At 43.9% G+C, this 23,448-nt stretch overlaps 1 protein-coding gene across 19 annotated transcripts in view; it reads right to left on the bottom strand.

Annotated features, from left to right (window-relative positions):
- The window catches only part of TTLL5 (tubulin tyrosine ligase like 5), a 276,284-nt gene that overhangs the window by 119,059 nt on the left and 133,777 nt on the right, over nucleotides 1–23,448 (bottom strand). For 18 of the 19 annotated variants that reach the window (XR_015721823.1, XM_045807764.2, XM_045807766.2 and 15 more), the window contains one exon: nucleotides 14,708–14,862. The exons of the other annotated variant lie outside the window; for it this stretch is intronic. Coding sequence is in view for 17 of the 18 variants with exons in the window: in XM_045807764.2 (XP_045663720.2) it covers nucleotides 14,708–14,862 (155 nt within the window). In the remaining variant the exon portion in view is untranslated. The remainder of the gene's footprint in view (nucleotides 1–14,707; nucleotides 14,863–23,448) is intronic. 19 annotated transcript variants of the gene reach the window in all.

Below are 23,448 nucleotides of genomic sequence, written 5' to 3'. Positions count from 1 at the left end.
TTTCAGCGTACCTTACGTCGGTGGCTACTGTGTGTCGGACGCTACAGTAAGGGACAGGAGTATTAAGATGTTCAAGTCTTCCCTTCAAAAGAGGCGGTAGAGGAAAGACATGAAAATGAATTATGACACAGTGTGACTGCCACAGGCAAGCGGGCCGCCTCTGTGTGAGATGACCGTAGAAAGTGCAGAGGAAGGGTTAGCATTGGGCTGGATCCAGAATGATGAAGAATTTTCCAGATATGAATGAATGGGGAAGAGAAGGAGTGGAAACATTAGGTACGAAGACGCAGCAATGTTAAAACACACATCCACATACACCCTCCCCTGACTTCTTCGGTTGACATTAATTAACAGGGCAGATACTGGGATAAAATCCCCTTAGAATGGCACACGGAGCACTTGAACTTTCCCTCCTCATCCTCAACCATCCCCTACTTGCTCGCCAAGCTCCCGCGACACTGCACTTCAGGAGTGCTCCTCCACGCTTCTCTGCCATTCTCACCTAGGAGAACACAACCATCTATCCTCTGCAAAGCCTACTCTGGTTTTCTTCTGATAGATCTTATGCCCCAAGGCCTCAAGATGCCCTTTATTGGTATGGTTTTTTGGACTGACTGTTCTTCACAGTGACTATTTCCTACCCACTGGACCAACCTTTCAACCAACAGAGTTCATCATTTTGGTCTCCCTCCGCCCAGAGCCTGACAACATCACAGTCCTGCAATGTTTGCTGAATGAACAAATGCATGAGTAAATGAACATTCCACCCAAAGAAAGGAAACGAGAATAAGCCTTTGGAGGAGTTAGAGGGATCACATGGAAAATTCATCAGGCAGAAAATTTGAAGCCCTGGGTTCTAGTCCTTACTTTATTACCAGGTAGGGGTGAGAATTTACATAAACCACTTAACTTCAATTTTTAATACCTGCAAAATAGGGTTTGGACAGATGACATGGAAATGTTTCCAGTAATTCCCATTTACTAAGCACTTACTCTATGGCAGGCACTTTCTAAAAGTGCTTTTCTTATGTCACTTCATTTTCATTTGCTCCTCAGAATATCCTTAGGAAGCAGGCATTCTGTCTTCATTTAGGTGTAATAATAGTAGATTCGAAGAGCTTGCCCTCAGGACATAGCTACTAAGTGGCTAAAAAAAGGGAGGGATCCAAATTGGTCTGTCTCTAAAATACATTCTCTCAAATACCAGGTCATCACATTTAAATGTGAGATCTTCAATAATTTAAGTAAAGGCATTTGGACCTTCTCAAGCCATAGGACAGCCCTAAAAAAACGGCAATGCTTGTTTATCTACTAAAGGTGACGGGGACTGGGTGACAGGCACGTGGCGATGCATCAAACCCCAGGGTCTTGAAAGGGGGAGGAGCCTTTCTGGATGAGCCCAGAAAAAGACAGAAAATGCAGGAAGAGATGCCAGGGAAGAGGGGGGGGGCAGGAGGGACAGCCTGGCAGAAAAGCAAGGGCAGGCAGAGGCAAACTGGAAGCGTCCCGAGTGGGCTGCTGCTGAGGGCGTGGGGCTGGGCGGAGGGAGAATGACGAAGGGCCAGTGCTGCTGACGGGAGGCGGGTGGCCACTCAAGGACAGAAGGGTCCATTGGGGGGGGGGGGTGTGAAATCCAACCCAAAGCAGGAAATGGGAAGGGTCAACCTTGCTTCGCTAAGAGCTAAGAACAGAGGGGGTTAAAGAGAAAACTCAGCCCGGGGGCTGAGGGGAGAAGAAGGGGGAGACCAGCAAGAAAAACAATGACCCCGCAGGTCTGAAAGGAAGAACCTGCAGACTGAGAGGGAGGTGATGACAGAGAGGGCCTGGAAAGGCCCATTTCATGCTTTAAACCTGTGCCAAGCTGAGTAATGCGGGACTGAGCTGGTGATTTACCTCAGCTCTGGGGGAGATTAGTCTGTGTATCATCAGCAGCATAAGCAAACATCACTGTTCTACAGTGGTAAGTGCTATTAATACCGAGACACCGAATCGTGTGCCGTACGTTATGGCTCACAGAGCACGTTCACGTATAGGGTGGCATCGAACCCCCACGCCGACCCAGACATCGCCACTTCCCACATGGCAAAAAGTGAGGGTAAGGTTTGTCAAATGATTTAGCCCAAGTCGGGAAGTTCCAGGTCAACCTGGGACTGGCACTTAGGTCTTCCCGCTCCTGGTCCAGGGTTCTTGGGATAGGAATAAAATCTAGCCTTTGCCTTTTAAAGACTTACATCTCAGGAGAGAAAAATAAAGATAGATTGATATCTATCTATATATCATATATCAATTATCATATATATATATGATAATTACACAAAGGAGCAGATACTATACTCCCGAAGAGTAAAGTCCAGAGGAAGGGGCAAGGTTAGGGGCAGCTGGAAGCGGCTCGAGGTGACTGCAGACTGGCCGGGAGGAGATACTCACTAAGCAAGAAAGCAAGGAAGCAGGGAAAGCTCTGAGTGTAGGTACCAGAGGGGTTCTCTGCCTACCTAGTCCCTCCCCACAGCATAGCAGTTGCTAGGGCCATCATTTAATAAATACGTACTGTTGACATTGTGCTAAACACCGAAGATCCAAAGATGTACAAAAGGTAGGTTCAAGAAATTTACTCCAAGACCAAAAGTGTCAGGGTTGCTTGCTGGGGGGTGGGGGATGGTCTGTCATCTGTGCTTTTGGAAAAAGGAGATGTTCTATTCTCAGAGTGATAACCCAATCCATCAGAGGAATGTAGGACCTCTAGTTTTTCAAAACTTACTACTTTCCCAAAATAGAAGAGGATTCTGTTTGCCTCTCCTTTGGCAGGTGGTCAGAAAGGGTCAGCACTGAAAAGGGAAAAGGGAGCATTCAAGTAGCTATTTCACAGCAGAGTCATGTAAAAAGAAAAAGCAAGAGGGTTGTGTTTAGCAACTTGCTCTGCAGTTTGGTATTTGCCCTCCCAACGCTCCAGCTCCGTTGTGTATGCGACGCACACACGGTCAAGAGAAAATGTGATACGGGGACAGAGTGAGTGGGCCTGCGAAGTGCTGAAGCAGCACACCTGGCAGCTGCTAAAACAAAACTTCAAAGATCTGGCTTCTCTGAAAAGCCATCGGGCAGGACCCCACCCACTCCCCCTGCTCGCCACAGCTTCCCTGGGAGCTGGTACACGTAACCGCTTCCGCATGTTTGGCTCTGTTCCCCAGGGCTATAGCAGCTCTCTCTATAAGCCAAGTCAGAACTGCCGGCCAAGCAGGTGGGGGGCGGGGTGAGCACAGGGAAACAAGACCTCTCCCCAGTATTCAGCCATGGGCACATCTCAGAAAATAAAACGATAATGCCGGGATCTGCTTAAATATCCCCTTCCGCTCAGTCAGTGCAGCTCTGATTGGTTAGACACTAGTAATACAGAAGCTCTGGGCTTTCGAGGCTCCCAAGGCATCAGGATATGCCCCTCCCGGCACCACAAATTAGTTCAAGAACAGCATCTGTGGTAAATCTCTAGATCTAAACAAAAGAGGCTTGACATCTACAGAAGGGCCTAAGAGGAAAATCAAGACTATGCCTTTCTTGGAAACTCATTCCTTTTTATTTTTTTAATCCACTGACCAAGCTTGGGTCTTCATCACATCTTCTGCGTCAGCCATCCGCCGTCTAGTCCTGGGCTACCTAATAAAGAAGCCATGAGCCTGTGAAAATGGGGCTAATATGACTGAGCACCTGATTTTTTCATGTTATTTACTTATCATTAATTTAAATTTAAAGATGCACACCTGGCTTGCAGCTACCACGCTGGACAGCACTGATGTAGCTGCTTATTCACCAAAAGTTTACTGTGTACTTTGTGTAGGTCACCGTAAGGATACAAAATTGTCTAAGACTTGATGTCTGCCCTCAGAAAGCCTACAATCTAATATGACAGGTAAGACAAATATACAAAGAACCAGAAAATAAGGAGGAGTGGCAAGTGTCATAGCAGAGATAAAGAAATGATACTTGAACGTGGAGTAGGGAGATGGTGGCCCCACATTATGCCTCGGCCATACGAACCGCTCAGGTAGGGAGTGCCAGTAAGCCTATCAAATGAAGGACAGTGAGAAGAGAGGAACCACTGTAAAGAACACCAAAAGCTGAACATCACAAAACATACATTCAGTACACAGAATAACTTATTAGGCAACCAATGTGAAAAGGCTGGAGGAAAGAGATAACTATCCCATCCTGGGCTGTCCAAGATAGTGGATACCCTTCCACTTGCACGATCTTCTAGGAGTGGCTCGTAAGACTCCTGTGGGTTAGGTGGGGTGGGGAGAAGGATGGGGGGGAAAAGTTCTCTGCCTTTTCCCCTCCATATCTGCCTCTACCCCCCAGATGAAAGAGGACCTCTTGCTTGTAGGGCACTTTTAATTTTTGGATAACATGAAAGAACTGAATAGAGTCCAAAGAAGAAGCAATAAAGACCTGATGACAAGGGAAAGGCAGGGCGGGAGTGGGTGTTGTGAGCTTTAAGTTCAATGGAGGAACTAGGCAGGGCTTTTTTTCCCTACTGTTCAGTGCACTAGGATGAGAAGGGCCCCACATCTCCATTCTCTAGGAATTAAAATTGAGCACTTAGCCTGAGCTTCCTCTGAATTATAGCTTTTCGGAACAGGAGCCCAGTGGGTGAGGAGGGAAGAGAAGGAAGAGAAATCTTAATGGCATTGCTAGAGGAACAAGGAAGACTGCGGAAATGCTATGCTGTAGAACAGGGTATGGACACGTGCAGATGCAGGTGAGGGGCAGGGTGTCCATCTACTCGTTCCTTTACGCCTAACGCCTTAAACATTCATTTCATATATGTTCTTATTTTTAAGGGCCTACTGCTCACCAAGGCGCTGGGATCTGATAGTAATAAGACAACTTACGCTTCTGTTGAAGGACTGACAGTAAGAAAAGAGTAAACTAATGGAGTGGCATACGCACAGAAGCACTGAGGGCAAATACACGAGGCTTATTTCTGATCACTGGCCGGAAATGAACGTGTAAAGAGAAATAATACTGGAATAATACCGGAAAGTTGGGACCATATGCAGGTGTGCGTTTTGGAAATCAGGCCAAGTTTTGTTTTTCTTTTCATTTTTAAGACTATGGCGCATTAGGTCTTTTTATTTCTTCCTTAAAATTTTTAATTATCAGAGAAATTGCCAACAAAGAAAATCTTTAGATTAAATCAAACAAGTTAGAAAGACGTAGACTTGAGAAGTCGAAGCCCAACTGTGCCATATTCATAGGTTATCTCCTCCGATTTATCCTTCTCAATAATAAAGCCAGTATTTTGCTCTCTGATTTTTTCCCTCTATTTCACCTTTAGCTGTGAACTGGAAGACAGTGGGAACTATGATTCATGATGCTTCCCAAGCTCCCAACACTGACTTCAAGACTTTCTAGTCATACAAACTGAAAAATCTTCTGTACAGTAGAGCCAGCTTGATTTCAGTTTTCATCACTCAAAACTCACTAAGTGCTCTGACCAATGCATGGTGTTTCAAACAGAAACACTCTGCTTCAGGCCGACTGGTTCCCATTCCCTGTCCCTTGAAAATGCTTACAACCACCTTGCCCATTACAGGTCTTCCCCCCCCTCCTGTCCTTCACCTGCTGTAGCCTACATACAGTCTAGGACTGAATTTACACTCTACCTTAAACCCTTCCTCTGCAGGGTACCCTCTTTCCACCTGTCTTCAGTACCTTCCCTGAACTGTGACTCACCTGAACCCATGTGCCCTCTTCCAATCACTCACTTTGCATTTTACGTGCAAAAAGTAAATACACATTTAGCGCAGGAATCTTTACACCGCCCTGCTGAACTGTCACCTCTAACTCAGCAGGAGTGTGGATCACAGTACTTTGATCCTCGAATAGTGTTGAGCACAAAGTAAATGTGCAATTATCTCTTAATTTATTACAATTAGCCTCTTTGCCCTTCCGTGCTCCATCTGCCCTTCCAGATTCAGCTGATGCCCCTCTCCTTTCCACGGACCTTGTGCCAGCTTCTCCACCTGGTGATCAATTTCTCCTCTGAACTCGTATCTACAGGACAATCCTCTTCTTGGACAACTAAGCACATATTGTGTCAGTACTTGCATTGATAGGACTATTAATTTTCCTCCTTGAGAACAGAGACCCTGTCTAATACCTCCTTCAGAGCTCAGCCCAGTGTCTTGTGTTTAGGAGATACTCGGTAAATGCGCTTTAACTTTTTGGGGGTAACACTTTTAACAACTACCAGATGATACCATTTCTCATCTGGGATGCTATTTAATGCCAATTTCACCTTTCTTCTTTTTTCAAATATTTCAATATATTGATGATTTGGTGAAGAAGGTAACAAAACTCTTCTTTTGGGGGCTGGTATTCCAAATGCATTGGGTTCATGTCGCTAAGCGAGGTATTTGAGAATACTAATAATATAGACAGATTCTTTCATCTACTCAATTTTCCTTGGTGCAAAGTTTCAGAAGAACATAATTTGATTTCCTCCAGCCTTTAAGGACATCCCATTTATTAACCCCCTTTATGGTTTCCTTACCTCCTATGCCAGAAAGCCTGTTTTTCTCATCTAAATCCTTCTAGATTATAGTCACATTACTGAGATGCGCCCATATTTCATTTTCATCACAGAAAGGTAGTAAAACTTATTTTTAAGAACCAGGCCAAACATGGTATTGATTATTGGCTTTGAAGCCAAATTAATACAAGTCTTAGCCTGATAATTCATGAAAGCCAAAAACATCCCTTTACTGCGTCTGAAGCAGAAGAATAGTCCAATTAAGACAAGAGTTCTACTGTTACTTATTACGAACCCCGGGGGCCTGCCATATGATGTGACATTTTGAATTCCTAGGCTCTCATACACTGCCTCTCTCCCACCTCCAGCTCTCCTTGCGTCTCCCAAAAAATATTTGGCTCCATATTTGAATGCCCTTTTAAGCTTAGCTTCTCTTAGGTATCTCTCTTTAGGAGCATTTTCATGGTTTGCAATCAAAATTTTAATTTATGGATACTGACTTCACAATAAAAATAAATCGGTAAATCTCAGTGTTAAGATTAGGTATACGTGTTTTCCCTACTGTGTATGGACATAGGAATATCATGTCCTCAGCAAGTCTAACTTTACGTTTCTTTCTTTTCTGGAAAGGGAACTAAGAATTATCAAGAACCTATATTCAAACCAGAACCTCTGCCAAAACTGCTTCTCCAAGTGGCTGCAAGGGAAGAGAGGATCTTAACTCCTTTTTAGATACTATCAATCTATTGTTATCTTTTATTAAAACACGGATACAGGGTATTTTTTCCTTTTAGCCTCTTAAATCCTAGGACTTAAAAAACAAAACAAAACAAAAAGCAGGGGGGCCTGGGTAGCTCAGTCAGGTAAGCATCTGCCTTCAGCTCAGGTCATGATCCCGGGGTCCTGGGATCGAGCCCCGTGTTGGGCTCACCCCCTGTGCTCGCTTGCTCTCTCTCAAATAAAATCTTTAAAAAAAGAAAAAAAGAAAAGATTTCTTAGTTGTACTTAATTGGTAACATGCTGAAAGTCTTAACAAAAAGAAGAGTGGGAGGGGCACTTGGGTGGCTTAGTCAGTTAAGCATCTGACTCATGATTTCGGCTCAGGTCATGTTCTCAGGGTTGTGAGATCGAGCCCCACATTGGGCGTGGGGCCTGCTTGGGACTGTCTCTCTCCCTCTCCCTCTGCCCCTCCTTCCTCCAAATAAAATAAAATAAAATAAAAAGAAAGAGGAGTGGGAGGGAGGACGGCATCTTCAGCTACAGGTTCCAGAAAGCTGCCTGGTCTTCCTTATAAAAATTCATGGAGTCAACAGTAAGCTTTAAAATTGGATCATTGGGGCGCCTGGGTGGCTGAGTCATTAAGCGTCTGCCTTCGGCCCAGGGCGTGAACCCAGGGTCCTGGGATCAAGCCCCGCATCGGGCTCCCTGCTCTGCTGGGAGCCTGCTTCTTCCTCTCCCACTCCCCCTGCTGTGTTTCCTCTCTCGCTGGCTGTGTCTCTGTCAAATAAATAAATAAAATCTTTAAAAAATAAAAAATAAAACTGGATCATCAACGTCTCTCTAAAAGAGTCAGAAAGATAGAGTGTTTCTTCACTACTCTGATTCTTTCCAAGCTCTTCCAAAACTGGTCAACAGAGTTAACTTAGAAAGATGAAAGATGAGAGAAAAACCATGTGAGAATTAAACTGAGTTATGAATTAAGTAACTCTGATATAATTTCTTAATTCTAGAAAAGGAGTCTCATTTAATATATAGACTTTTGTCATTCAGGCCTCTTAAAGCCAAAATAATCACCAACTGTGGATAGATATAAAATTTGAAAGTGAACAGTCAAGTAAGACAGGGTCTTGCCTCCGACAATGACTGTGTGTGTGCATACAGGTGTGTGCAAGTGTATGTGTGTGCCTATGTGTTAATCCTAAGGAAATGTAAGCTGGTTTCTCTTTGGTACTTTGGCGGGTGAGGGAGGAAGCACACCAAACTGAAAAAACACTACACTGGCACACCACAAAGCAAGCTGCGTTTTGGCTTGCAGATAAAGAAAGATCTACTTCTTTCACTCCTGATACTAGGCCCAAACATTCCCACACATACTTTGCCCCGGCTCTGCTATGATGTCCAGCCAGCGATCTCTGACACATTTCCTAGGTTCACCCACATTCCTTCAATAGGCAGAAGCCCAATCATTCTGGCCTTGGCACAAACACCTATGGCACTCCGCTCTCTCGGTGAAGGAGGAGCTGTGGAATCTGTCACAGAGCTTGAACTGACACAGAGCATAACCCTTGAGAGGTTATGTGTCTGGTGGAGTGAGAAAAGAAGCAGAGGAATTCTAGATAGAAGCACGGGCCTTTATCACTCGTGTGCTGAAGAAACATTTTACTCAAGGGGAAGGAATGGTGAGCGCTAAGACTCAGGAGGAGGAAAGTCAGGTTAACTTTATTTTATGGGAAAGAAGGAAGGAGAATAAGAAGTGAAATATGACTTCTACAGAACTCTGAACATGAAAGAGCTTTCTTTTTTTTTTTAGGCCCCCCAAAAGTGGTTTCTTTTTGTGATTGTGCTCTTTGGCTAGAGAGTGTTGTTTATATAACAGTATAAAGTACAAAATTATAAGCTCCAAACTCCTCCAGAGAAAAGCTCTCCCAAAGCTCGACCCCCAGGATAGATGGAAAATATGAGTGTTTACTGGCTGGAACATCGAGCTGCAGTGGAAATTTCAACATTCAAAAGAAGATAGCAGAAAGGAAGGGCCTGGTGAGTAGAAAGAAGTCACCCTTCAACAACGGGGTCAGAGAAAAAGGAAGAGTCTCCTGTTGGCCCCACTCTGATGCTTTGCCTTCCTCAGCTGGAAAGGCCACAGTTCTGTGATCCAGCCCGAGGAGCACGCTATCTGCAGGTGATGGCCAGTTCCCTCTGTACTAGATACTAACCCAAGGGGGTAGCAATACCCTATCCCAAGCAAGTCCAATTTTTTTTTAAAGATTTTATTTATTTATTTGAGAGAGAGAGAGAGACACAGCCAGCGAGAGATGGAACACAGGCAGGGGGAGTGGGAGAGGAAGAAGCAGGCTCCCAGCGGAGGAGCCTGATGTGGGGCTCGATCCCAGGACTCCGGGATCACGCCCTGAGCCGAAGGCAGATGCTTAACGACTGAGCCACCCAGGTGCCCCCAAGCAAGTCCAATTTTAACTTTTTTTTCTTTTGCGGAAGAAAACGAAATGTTATCGACAACCTACACCAAAACCAGGTACTAAGCTGGCTCCTTTCATTTCATATACATTACTCAATTAAATCTCGTAACACCTTCATGAGGGAGGTATTATTTGCATATCTAAGCAGATGGGAAAACTGTGGCCCAGAGAAGCAACGTAACTTGCCCGAGGTCACATACTTACTAAGGGACATCCAGGTCTGTCCACTCAACAGTTTCTTCTCTTTCTATTACATCATGCTATCTTCATGGGGGTCAACGCCCCCTTTCCTATAAAGTTAACACACTCTTAAAGAAACAGAAGCATTTCAAGGACAAGGCTCAGGATAATTGCCCTACAGAGGCAGAGGACAGGAGCAAAACTTTGTCATTTTAGTCACTAAATACAATTTTTGTGGAACTATGGGGCTCTCTTTAAGCCCTAACAACACTCTTTTTTATTGTAGTAAAAAACACCTAAGTTTAAATGTACCATCTAACCATTTCTGTGTGTACAGCTCACTACTGTTAAGTATATTCACACCCTTGTGCAACAGATCTCTAGAACTTTTTCATCTTGCGAAACTGAAACTCTGTAGCTATTAAATACTAATTCCCTCTCCCCTCTCCCTGCAGCCCCTGGCAACCAGCTTTCTACTTTCTGTTTCTACCATTTGGACAATGTTAGACATTTCATATGAATGGAACGATACAGTATTTGTCCTTTTGTGATATGCTTATTTCACTTAACATAATGTCCTCAAGGTTCACCTATGTTGTAGCAGGTGACAGTTTTAAATCCTTACACACTCCTCTTGGTATCTTTTCTTCTAATTGCCTGTGCCATAAAATTTAAATCTTTGTCCCACTGGACACTACTCTGTAATTGTTTCATGTGTATACGGCTCCTTTTCTCTGCTAGATAGTAACCTCTTAGTGATCAAAAACCATGTCTTCCAAATCTTTTAGACCATGCTCAGGACTATGCTGGGAACATGAAAGCTGTATCACCGACCATAAGCTCTGTGAGATCAGGCACTACCCTGTTTTATTTATCATGACTCCCCAGCACCTAACCTAGTGCCCCACACATGGAAAATGAATATGACTTATTTAAAACAACAACAACAACAACAAACTCAGTATTTCTGAGGATTAAGAATGAAAAGGTGGGAAAGAGACCTGACTCTCCAGCAACATCTGTAAGAAATAATCTGAAGGAAGGGAGAAAAGTATTAGCTAAACTAGAATCAAAATCTCTGAAAAACTTGTTCCTAAAAATTATGTAAAGTAGGGTATCAGACACTTTATAATTTAGTTCCAGAGAAGTGAGAGGGCAGAGGGACAGAGTGACATGAAATACACCCCAATTTCTAAGATTTGGCGCTTCATTGTACCCCGTTCCCCTGTGCTATTCTCTGGAGAGGGGACCAGCCAGGCCAAGCACCCCAAGCCCATGATGTCTTGCCCTGTCACAAAAAGGAGGAACAAACTCATGGCTTTGCTTTCAACCTCCCCCACCTTTAATATCGAGGAACAGACAAATCCCCAGGTTGCATGTGTGAAAAAGCCAGAGATGGATAAAAATAATTCAATGACAAATGCTGGAAAAACATACACAGGGGCAGAAGCCAGACATTCGTGGGATTCCCTGACAGCTCGATCCGCAAGGAAGGGTTGGACTGGAAAAAAACAGGGCCTCAGGTTCCTGCCAAGCCGTCTGAGGCCCTGTCCTTCCCAAATCATTCCAAGCAGCAGCCAAGACTTTACAGTAACCCTTCCAGGTCTCACAAAGAAAGATGCACTGTGAGCCCGCTGAGCGCTCCGCACCTAGAAAATGCCCCTCCCTGACACGGTCCAACTCCAGGCCAGGCTGGCAGTACTGAGGCCATCCTCTGCTTATGGCTTCCAGCCCCTAACAACGCCCCATGGGCCCAGAAAATGTATGGTTAAAAGCAGCCTGAAAAATCCTACCCACCTCATTGGCTGAAGAAAAGCTTAGATACCCAGGTATCCACATCTAAAAAGCGAAACTGATCCCTTTAAGAAAAAAGAGGTCATGAACACTTGGTACGTGCATCCTGGAGGCCCTATTGTAGAATTCTAAATCGACCTTGCTTAGAGGTACACCTCAGGCTTCTCGACATGTGACTGATTTTGGCCCTGACTACTTTCTCTTCTGGAGAATGGCCTGCAATTAATCTCACTTATTACCTCTGAAAAGTAACAACAGAGGAATGGCTGGCCAAGTCCAGCTCTAGAGCGTCTAGGGAACTGCAAGCTACACGGCCAGGCCTCAGACTGTCTGGGCAAGTCGTGGGCTCTTTGCCTTCCTCTCCCACAACAAAGCCTGAACAGGGACTCCAGACAGACCAGAGGAACCAAGGGATTTGAGGAGCTGGGCTGAGCTCACACTGACCCAATGGGAGACGACAGCCCTGAGGCTGCATTTGGGGTGGTTTCAAAACAGCGGGGGAAGAACAAGGTTGTCTGGTGAAAACTTGTGTGATCCATAAAATTGAGAACAATAGCAACACCACAGGGAAATGAAAAATAACACTATTTGCAGAGTTCTTGTGAGTCACCAGTTTTCATTCCTGTGGCTACCAAGTCACTGAATCCTCCAATATGCAGGGAAAAGCACAGCCAGCGAAGGAGTCTTTACGTCTTGTTACTGTTTACAGGTCAGCCCCTGGTTTAGTGAATTATCAGAGCTTATCGGCACTGGAATCCACTGTTGCTATCGCAGATGAACTAGTAAGAGTACCTCTTCTTTACTTAGCACCCACTTCCAGGGAGATCAAAGTGACTTAAGGGCAATCTAAAAGCTCTCAAAACAGGCCGGTTTATACGTAAGTATGCTTACCCAATAAAAAGATTAAATGAATAGTTTAGGGTCACTTAGTGTCAAAACCAGTAATAAAACTCAGACCTCTAAGCTATTAATCCCATACTCACTGAACTTAATCACCCTCACTACTAAGAGAGGGACAACAAGAGACTATCCACAAAACAGTGACTTCCCAGGAAAAAACAGCCATTGGGGTATGGTAACTGTGTAGAATGCCTGCTGGAGGTCTGGCTGCGGCCCACGTCACAGCCAGCTCTGGAAGGACCCTGGAGAATTCCCTTAGCACTGCTTTAGGGTGGACACCTCTGGGAATGCCACAACCTGAGCCTCCAGGCTGTTCTGGCAAGCAGAGGTCACCTGGGCTCAGAGGAAGGTTTTCTGGGCCACCCTAGACTGCAATGGGACTTGACAATGGCCCTTCAGCTTGAAGAGCAGGGGACGAGAGGGCTGCCTGGGGTACAACTAACCCAAACGAGGAAAGGCCTGGGGACTCTGAGGGGGCCACTTTCTGGTGACAGGAGCTCTGAAGTCGGTGGTATAACATGCTATTTCCTTGCCGCTCAGAAGCACAGTCTGGCCAGGAGAAGACCATTCACAGTGCTGGACTGTAGGTCTAGGCTCTGACCTGGACGGATCCCCACATCTTTCTGGGTCTCAGTACTGCCAAACAGGTGCTACCAAAAGAAGGCTCTAAAACCCAGCCATAGTGTGGAGTTTTGACATTTTGTTTATAGTATGGAAAATGGTTACAGCCTTGTCATACAGGCAGATAACATACCCAAGACTGCAGGGAACATGTTTTCCATAGAAACAAGGCTCTGATTGTAAAATGAAAACGGAGTATTTGGAAATATTTTATATGGAAAATAAGGCTCTATGGTATAAACAGAATTCTTTTTTACGACTTATGTTTTAGGAATGTGGTTATTCTGTAGACTGTAAATCACCAAATGACAGACTTCTGCGAAGAGAACTTCGTGGGAGGATGTCCTGTCTGAAACAGTCCTGCCTCTCAGTCTTCAACTCTTTGTAACGCTCAGTTAAGATGATTCTTTTCACCCTTGACCACAACGATTACTGGTATGAAAGACACTGTACTCAGGCATGATGTAATGTGCTTATGTTTATGTTGCTTCCTGGGCAGAGTCTCTGCTTCCCAAATTAGTTCCTTCAGTAATAATTCTCACACCAACAGATACTTCAACAGCAAATAGGTATTTCCTTCATGCCCAAGTCTTTGGTCACCCTTCGCAACCAGGAGGCAAGGCAGCATGCTAAGAGCTGGCCGGCTGGCAGAGGCTGGAAGTGCTGATACCGGGTGGGGTGGGGGGGACGGGACTCGGTGGGACATCTGTGGCACAGCTTCTTTATTTGGAGGGAACAATTATCTTTATTTGGAGTGAACAGAATACTTCATCGTAACAGTCACATTCCTCTCTAGCTCACTTCACTCAGGGACAGATGCAATTAAACCCATTTTTAACAGCCACTAATGCAAGATGTACTGGGAATCCATTTCTTACATTTTTTTTTTTTGATAGGGGACTTAAAATATGGATCGAGACTAGAATTCACCACAGTGGCTTCTTTTTTTAATTCAGAAGTTGCTTACTTTATGGCCAGAATCTATTTGGATTTTATCCTCTGCCACTTGACTCAACTACATAAAGGAAATTTCCCTCCCACTTCCCAAATGAGCACTGTCCAGGGAGGCTGTTTAATTATACAGCCTAGATGAAAACATAAAAAACAAATATGCCCTTCCAAAAGAAGAGTCCAAAGTTACTGAAATGCAATGTAGTACAAGGTATAAACAAGAATGAGGAGACAAGGAGAAAATGTCAAAAGTCAAAACATGAAAATGTGGACTACAGACAAGGATTGAACACAGTATGAATTCTTCCTCTTTCACCTTTCGCTTACTGAATTGTATCAGAAATTTCTTTCGCCTTTGATTTGCCTGCAAATTGTCTTACAAGTAAAATGAGGCCCTCTACTCAAATGCCAGAGTACTGGGACAGGTGGAAAGGCACCTGTCTCCCGGGCGTCAGTGCAGGGAGTGCAAGGTGGGAATGGCTCTCTTCGGACCCAGGCTGTCTCTGTGACCCAAATGCTGGCTCCACGACCCTTCACGTACCTGCTTCCAGGAGGGGTGGAGCGGCTCTCAGGAGCTTGGGGGTCTGACTGTATTGACCATGTCGGGCCACTAGGACTGATCACAGGCCGAAGGGTAGGGGGGGTTGAAGCACTGCTTCTGTTTATGACGCCACTTGCCAAATTCAGGTTTGTTACCTAGAAATGAAGTGAGGGGAAATAACCTGATTTTACAGCGATTTAGAAAAGTATCATTAAAAACAGATGGAGAAAATCAAGTCAAGTTCAGGAGATGCTGATTCATCTGAGCTAAAACAGGGGCTGTGACCATGGCACCCATTAAAGGCTGGCTTCTGTGCAGACCAAAGAGGAGAAGGGAGGGTGGCTGGTGTCAACGTAAGTTACCACGTATGCATTCTGCCCCTACTATGTGCAAAGTGCTGGACTGCGTCAGGTGCTGTGAAATACAACAATTAGTAACAAAGACAGCAACAGTTCAATGCACATTTACTCTGTGCCAGGCAAGGGTCTGAAACACTGGGCAAACTACTTAGCCTCTCTGGCCCTTGTTTCCTCATCTGCAAGTTCCAAATGCGCAATAAATTTTAGTTATGCATAAAAATAATCATAATAATTCTTATGACATACAAATAACTCACTGATTTAGAAAAAAGATGCACAGGCAAAAGAAAAATGGACATGTACCCCAATACACGATTTACAAAAAAGGAATATAATTAGCCAGCTAAACATTTAAAACCAGTCATTTCCACTGGCAATCAAAGAAATGTAAATTATAAGATAACATTTTTGTGTACACATGGATATACAATAATAAAAAATATACTACCTAATAATGACAAGGGGTGATATTAGATGCATACTTATACTATTTATGTGACTATAAATTGGTAGGATCTTTCCAGAATTTAGCAATATATTATTAAAGGTATCAAAGTATTTGTACTACCATTTAAATTCTAGCAACTGCACTAAAACGAATTGCCCATGATTAATGATGGTGACTATTATAATTGCAGTTACTATTTAGCAGAACTTACAATGTGTGAAGCTCTATGTAAATGAGTACATTATATACATCCTATTTTAAACAGTCATAATTCTGTTGGTAAGTACCATTATAATCCCCATTTACAAAGAAGGAAACTGAGGCCTAGAAACAAATGGCCGAACTAGAATCTGGACCACGGTCTTTGGAACTCCAAAGCCCATCTTCTTACTCATGACACTATACTGTGAACAGATTTTGAAAACATGCATTGATTTTAATATTGGAAAACGGGAAGATCAAAATGGCTAGTGGTGCTAAGTAAATTCTGCTCTGTCCATATGAGGGAATATTATGTATTCGTCACAATTTTTCGTAGAATTCTTAACGATATAGACCATGCTGATACCTCAAGTTAAAGCAAAAAAAAAAAAAAATCACCCTATGAAACAACAGAAAGCAGATCCAAATTTCCTTCAACACACGCACACACACACATACATACTCGTGAAGGGCTTGGATCACTTTCACCATCCAAAAAAGAAAATGTAAGTTATTACGAGAACTACAGATGCTAGGTGAGCTTAAAACCTGTGCAATGAGAATGAAGTCAGAAAAGAAAGGATGGTTGGAAGAACATTTCAAAATCACTTGCACACGGAGAGGATGCTGAAGAGAGGGAGGGCACAGAGCCGAATGCAGGGTGCTGGGTGTGAGATGCCAGAGACAAGTGGCACAGGGAGATGGACATTCCAGGAAAAGTGTTCTCCTAGAAAAATGTCCTAAGAACCTAGTACTTTTGACATTTCCAAATAGAATTCTGGAGTGTTGTTATGTTTTTTTCATCTGAAAATTCTTTTTTTTTTTTTTTTAGTTTATTTATTTATTTATGAGAGAGTGAGAGAGCAAGCATGAGCAGAGCAGGGGGAGGGGCAGAGGGAGAGGGAGAAGCAGACCCCCCACTGAGCAGGGAGCCTGACTCAAGGCTTGATCCCAGGACCCTGAGATCATGACCTGAGCAAAAGCCAGATGCTTAACCGACTGAGCCACCCAGGCGCCCCTCACCTAAAAATTCTGAAAGAAACATAAACCATTTTTGGCAATCCGTAAGTAGAAGACTCAGTACGTGAAAACAGCCCAGGACTAGGTCTTCACGCCAAAAGACTCAAATATTCTTCTGGGGAAGAAAGCATTTTCCATAGTTCCTGGAGCTTGTGGAGGCTGGGCTATAGGATACTGGGGCTGCGCCCTCCAGTGCAGGCCCGTCTGTAGAAGAAGCCACAGAAGCCAACCTTGGCTTATCATTTCTGACTCCCTTCTGCTGCTATCAGGGGTAGAAGACGCACAGGGACTAAAGAAAGGGTGGGGAGGGAAGATACCGGGGCAGGTCATGGTAGCATTCTCTGGTCCCTGGAGTCTTTGAAGAGCCTTGCCTTCCTCCTGCAGGGACAACAGAGGTCAGACAGGCAAACCGCTCCCCGTAGGACTGAATTCACTCCTGCCCCACACCGAGCCTTCTTCCTTCCTGCCCTGCTCCCTGGCCTTAAACATCAGGCCTTTCAAATTAGACATGAGCTTGCAGCTTATAAAAACACTACAGAGTGAGAAAGGTCTTTATGATAACTAACAGCTTCTCCAATTACCGCCTCCGTCAATGTGCCAAAACCCTAATAAAAGAGGCTTATTAATAATTTATAGTGGAACAGCAATAAAATAAACAAAATGTACACACTTTACCATGTTTAGTATAAACTGTATAGCTTAGAGATTAGTGAATGGGAAGGAAAAGAAATATCAGATTTGTTGAATCTCCTCTCTTTTGGCAAGGCCACCCCTATTTTAAACATCAGCATTTTCATCATAAGAGCTAAGTTACTGAATGTTCACCACGTGCCACGTATCAGATGTCCTTGGTCTTGATGTACACTTATCTCGTGTAATCTTGAGCAAGCCCTCTGAAGCAGGCTCTGCTGTTACCTCCATTTTGCAAAAGAGGAAACTAAAACTAGATAACTCAAAGGGTAAGCAATTGCACAAAACTCACAATTGCACTAAAAATACCTACCAAGTGCAGGGCCAAGATGAGAACAGGGAATGTTCTCCTCCAAGTGCATGTGGTATACTTTTCCCAAATAACATGGTTTAACATTTGAGCCCTTGCAGTAGTAATGTCAAGCACTTATAAGGGAGGTTGTTTTTTTTTTTATAAGATTTTATTTATTCATTTGACAGAGAGAGAGACAGCCAGAGAGAGAGGGAACACAGCAGGGGGAGTGGGAGAGGAAGAAGCAGGCTCCCAGCGGAAGAGCCCGACGTGGGGCTCGATCCCAGAACACCGGGATCACGCCCTGAGCCGAAGGCAGACACTTAACAACTGAGCCACCCAGGCACCCCATAAGTGAGGTTTTATATCTCACTCCTTACCCATTACTCATGGAAGCAGATACTGTTATACTCGCTTTTAGAAATGGAGAAACCAAGGCTCAGAGGGTTTATAGTAATTGATTTGCTCAAGGTTACATAACAGTTGCAGAACTGGTACTCTTGTTTTAAAATCCATTTTCTAGGGACGCCTGGGTGGCTCAGTTGGCTAAGCATCTGCCTTTGACTCAGGTCATGATCCCAGAGTCCTGGGATCAAGTCCCACATCGGGCTCCTTGCTTACCAGGGAGCCTGCTTCTCCCTCTGCTTGTGCTTTCTCTCTCTCCCTCTCTCTCTCTCTTTCTCTGACAAATAAAAAAAATCTTAAAAAAAAAATAAAATCCATTTTCTAGTTTTAAAACTAGTAGGAAACAGTCCCAGTTATCCTCAATTATCCTTAATTATTAGTGGTTTTTGAAAATATAATTAGATACCTCAAATTCTGACAACAGTGACTACCCAGGAATTGATTATACCAAACTATACCAGCTTTTCCTTCTTTGCCTTAAATTTTATTCCCCATTTGTTAACAACATGCATGTTAATATCCTTCACCAGAGCATATTAAGGAAGTGGGGGGAAAAGCCATCCTCAATCAGTTCTGTTTCTTAGCAGGTACAGTAAAAGGTGGCAGGAACATGAAACTAATTTTAGATTCCTGGTGGGTTTTGTTTTTACATGTAATATCAATTCCTTATTTCATGGATAAACCAAAAAATGGTAGCTATCGTGATTTCTTTTTACACAAAAGCAAAGCATCATTGTTAATTTATTTTGAAAACAGCAAAAGGGACCACTACTTAAATGAGAGATTTATATAAAGAATAACAAAACTCTTAAAGCTTCTCATCTTTCTTTCCAAAGGATTCCTGCTAAAAATATAACCTGTCTCCTTAAATAATAACAACTGACCCTCTATTTTAAATATTCTATTCTTATTTTGTGGCTTTGTCTAGAAGACACCCAGGACCTATGCCACAACTACCCCCACCCACCCAGCTCAGTCTTCCTAGGACGTACGTTGCTAGTAAATTCTCAAACAATTTAGGACTCACTTAGATGTGGCCTCAGAATCTTCTTTACACAGTCCTCCAGACAGCCACTGCCAATCAATCAGAAGTGACAGAGGAGATGAAACTATTTTCAACCCCTGTTCTAGAACAGTACAGTCCGACAGAATGTATTGTGATGATGAAAATGTTCTATAATCTGGATCACCTAATACAGTCGTGATAGCCACACAGCTCTGAAGGCTCTGAAGCCTCAACCAGATCTGGCTGAATCTTGTGTGTACAGACTTATGCCTTGCTAGAGTTTGGCCCAAGCAAATCATTTCTAGATTAAATGACTTAAGAAAGCCTCTGGTTCTTCCTTTCAGTTTCCCAGTTTTTTTCCAGGATGGCAGAAGGAGCCACTGAACTAAAATGAACCCAAGCATCAACTGTGGCCCTAGAAGCACCTTGCCTTGACTAGGGAAGATCTAAGGGCAGGGTAAATCTCCCAGCATTGGGCCAGGCCTTAAACTCTATAAGCCAGTTAGGCTTCACAGCTGGAGGGTCCTCCCTAACAGGACAGAAGGATGATGAATATGGCTGTCACCAGGCTGCATCTGCTTCTCTGGCCATCTATATTTCTCCAGGTAAACCAAGTTTCATTAGATGAAGAGAAAGTGGAAAATGGCATACATATATCTGATTTTCAATAATGATGAACATTTCACGGTAAAGAATTTTAAAGGACAGAATTACAGCACATAAAGACACAGCACCAGTAACAAAAGAGATAGCTCATCATTTTTTGTTAGGAATATTAGGCTATGAAGTGGAGATTGTAGCCACTGGGCCAGGTGGCTTCTCCGGGTCAATAACCAGAGTCTCTGCTACTAAATCTAGGCTGGCCAATTCATGAATTCATGCCATTGGTCACAACAGTCTGGGAGACAGGTGGGATAGTTTAAAACCCATTTAAATTTCTGAAACTGTGACACAAAAAACATACCTTGCTGATAATGGATATCAACATCTTTATGTGTGAGAAATAGTACACATCTATAAGAACTGTGTAAGGCTGTGTTTGGACCTCTAAAACATTCTATCTTATTTAATTTTTATAAAAATACAAAACCTTTCAGGTTCACTACAGTAACTAACAGTAACAACAAAGTCATATTATTAGCACTAATGATAGCTCAATTTAAGGAGCACTTAATTTTTGCCAGGCATTGTTCTGTGTGTGTGTGTGTGTTTATATATAAACTCATTTAATCTTCAAGATAACTCTGTTAGGTAGAACTATTGCCCTCATTTATAGATGGGGAAATTGGGGTTGAGAGGCAAAATAACTTGCCCAAGAACAAATAATTGGGGGCGCCTGGGTGGCGCAGCGGTTAAGCGTCTGCCTTCGGCTCAGGGCGTGATGCCAGCGTTCTGGGATCGAGCCCCACATCAGGCTCCTCCTCTGCTATGAGCCTGCTTCTTCCTCTCCCACTTCCCCTGCTTGTGTTCCCTCTCTCGCTGGCTGTCTCTATCTCTGTCAAATAAATAAATAAAAATCTTTAAAAAAAAAAAAAAAAGAACAAATAATTGTCACATGTCACCCCCTAGTTTCAATTCTGCGTCACCCTGATACAAAATCTCCTAACCTTGTAGTTTCTAAGCACTGTGTTACTCCCACTGCCTTGCCCCACTGAGCCTTGAATTTAACAATTCCATCCAGTCTCAGCCCCAGGGAAGGAAATCTGCATTTGACAAGATCCACAGGTAATCCACGTGCAAGTTAATGTCAAGGAAGGACTTATTACAGGAGATGGTGGAAAAGGAAAGGGGATTCAAGGGTTCTCCTGCACAAAGCTCAGGGGATCTTGTGAAGAGTAACATATAAAACACCCAAGGGGAAGGAGTAGAGAAGATAATTCCATCAGGAAATTTAAGATTTTACTATTTCTCAATGTTGTCCGGATGCTCAAACGTTGACATGAATAATCATTCAATTTGCCAAGGATACAAAGGTGGATAAAAAGGTTTAGAACAAGGTTCAGAAAATTCTGAGTCTACTTCTAATGCTGCCTTGAGAAACAGTGGTCGTTAAAAAATAACCAAGATATTTAAGCCTAAAAACAATGAGCTTGTTGAATATTCTTCCACCCCTGCCTTTGTCGAGCTGGTCAGCTAAGTGAATGACTGCCTGTGGGAAAATCTAGTCACAGAATCCCACCGCTGCCTAATAAGCCTTAGGCAGATGCTTCACCCCTAGCTGTCCTCCTCCTCCTCTGCTCCCACTCTCCTGGAGCAGCTTACCCAGAGGTTCCACTCCCGTTCCCTTCTTCGTGTCCATTGCCACAGTGACCTCGGTGCATTTTTTTCTTTTAATACCAAAACGTTGTTTATTTTAGAGCCAGCCTTCCGAATAAGGCAGGTGAGCAAATATCTGAATGTGTGGGGTAAGGACACATTGCATGCATTCCATCTAGACAGGTGTTTAAATTACTGCGGGAATAAATACAGGTGATGGATTGAAAAGGGGGTAGGAGAAACACAGAGAGGGAGGCCAATTTCCGGCGGCTGGCCCGCCCAAGTATTACTGCTTGTTACTGCTGTTTGCTAAAAGGAGTGCTGCTGCCAGTGCTATAATTAAAATATGATGGCATTGCCCTGATGGCTTCCCGGAACATACCCACCACCCACCCAGATACATAACCTTTTGGTATCCAAAGAGGATCCAGGGCCAGGCCTAACTAGATCACTGTAGCTGTAGTTGGCACGCTCTAGAAAAGCTGCACACCTCAATGCTCAAAAGAAGTCCAAACCTCATGGGGCGCCTGGGTGGCACAGCGGTTAAGCGTCTGCCTTCGGCTCAGGGCGTGATCCCGGCGATCTGGGATCGAGCCCCACATCAGGCTCCTCTGCTATGAGCCTGCTTCTTCCTCTCCCACTCCCCCTGCTTGTGTTCCCTCTCTCGCTGGCTGTCTCTCTCTGTCAAATAAATAAATAAAATCTTTAAAAAAAAAAAAAAAAAGAAGTCCAAACCTCAGAGATAATCCAATAAACCTCCACTGCATTGCCTACCATAAACAAGGCCTCAGGTAAGAGCCCAAGGGTATAGGGAGGGGAGTGGGGGGATGGGGTAACTGAGTGATGGGCATTAAGGAGGGCACGGGATATAATGAGCACTGGGTGTTAGATAAGACTGACGAATCACCGAACTCTACCTCTGAAACTAATAATATACTATATATCAATTAACTGAATTAAAATAAATTTTAAAAGTCCTAAAGGGATACACAGATTAAAATGTGGCCCCTGCCCTCAAGCCATGAGGGAAGTGGTAATGTAGTAAGTGAGACAAGACACCTAGACAGATAGCAATAGTTAAGGCCTCTAGAGAGAGATAACTGCCCTAATGAAAAAGCGAAGGAAATTCCAAGAAGACCTCTGAGCCGGGCCTAAAAGGATAGGAGGAGGATTTCTGACGGGGGCAGGGTGGTGGTGGTTCCTAGAGCAAAAAATTATAAGTAAAAATGCAGAGACAGATAAGCAGGAAGAATAACTGAAAAACAGGAAGCAGTCTAATTTGGCTAAAGCTCAGAACAATAAAAGATAGGAAAAGAAAGAAAAATGGCTCAGGGAGATCCTTGAATGCCACACTAAAGATTCTGCTCTTGACCTAAGACATAACAGTAAGCTTGCTCAAGGGTTCTGATAGAGTAGTGCTATGTCAGAATTGTGGTGTAGGTAGAGAAATCTAGTGCTGTTTCTGTGGGGTGGGGTGAAAGGGGCTATTAAGGAAAATTAAGACGTGGAGAGCCACGGCAGTCAGGTGAGAAGTACCAAGTGTGGGATGCAGGATACACCATTGCTGGGCTCCTCTCACTTCCCTCCTAGGCTCAGGAAGAGAGCTGGGCCTTGGAGCTGGAGACCTGCTTTGTAATCTGACGATAAAAGCTCTTGAGTTCATGTGTTCATTGTTCATGGTCTCTTCTTGGATCAGCCCTCTTTTGGATGTATCTTCCCATGCAGCTGGTAAGGCAAGATGGCGCTGCCTGGCATTTTAAGAAGGGAAGGTCAGAGAGTGGGCCTTATCGCAAATACACCTTTTCTTAGATTTATCTTTCCATGCCTCTCTTCAACAGAATGGTCTGAGGATCAGGATTAGGGAGTGTGCCTGGGGGGTAAGGTCTGACTAGATGGCTTTTGTCTAGGCCTGAGGCCAGAGGCCTGGTGGGCAAAAAAAGACATTGGATCATACACTCTCTAGCCCAAGTCACCAACTAGGAATTCCACTCAGGAGTTTGGAACCAAAAAGGGTAATGCAGGCTTCGGCCGGAAGGATCCTCTCTGGGCATCTTCTCCTGAACC

This window comes from Ursus americanus, chromosome 26 (assembly GCF_024610735.1).
Source record: "Ursus americanus isolate L20-20 chromosome 26, mUrsAme1.1.p, whole genome shotgun sequence".
NCBI classification, from domain to species: Eukaryota; Metazoa; Chordata; class Mammalia; order Carnivora; family Ursidae; genus Ursus; species Ursus americanus.
The sequence above is the reverse complement of the archived record's forward strand: the minus strand, read 5'-3'. Positions and strand labels throughout refer to the sequence as shown.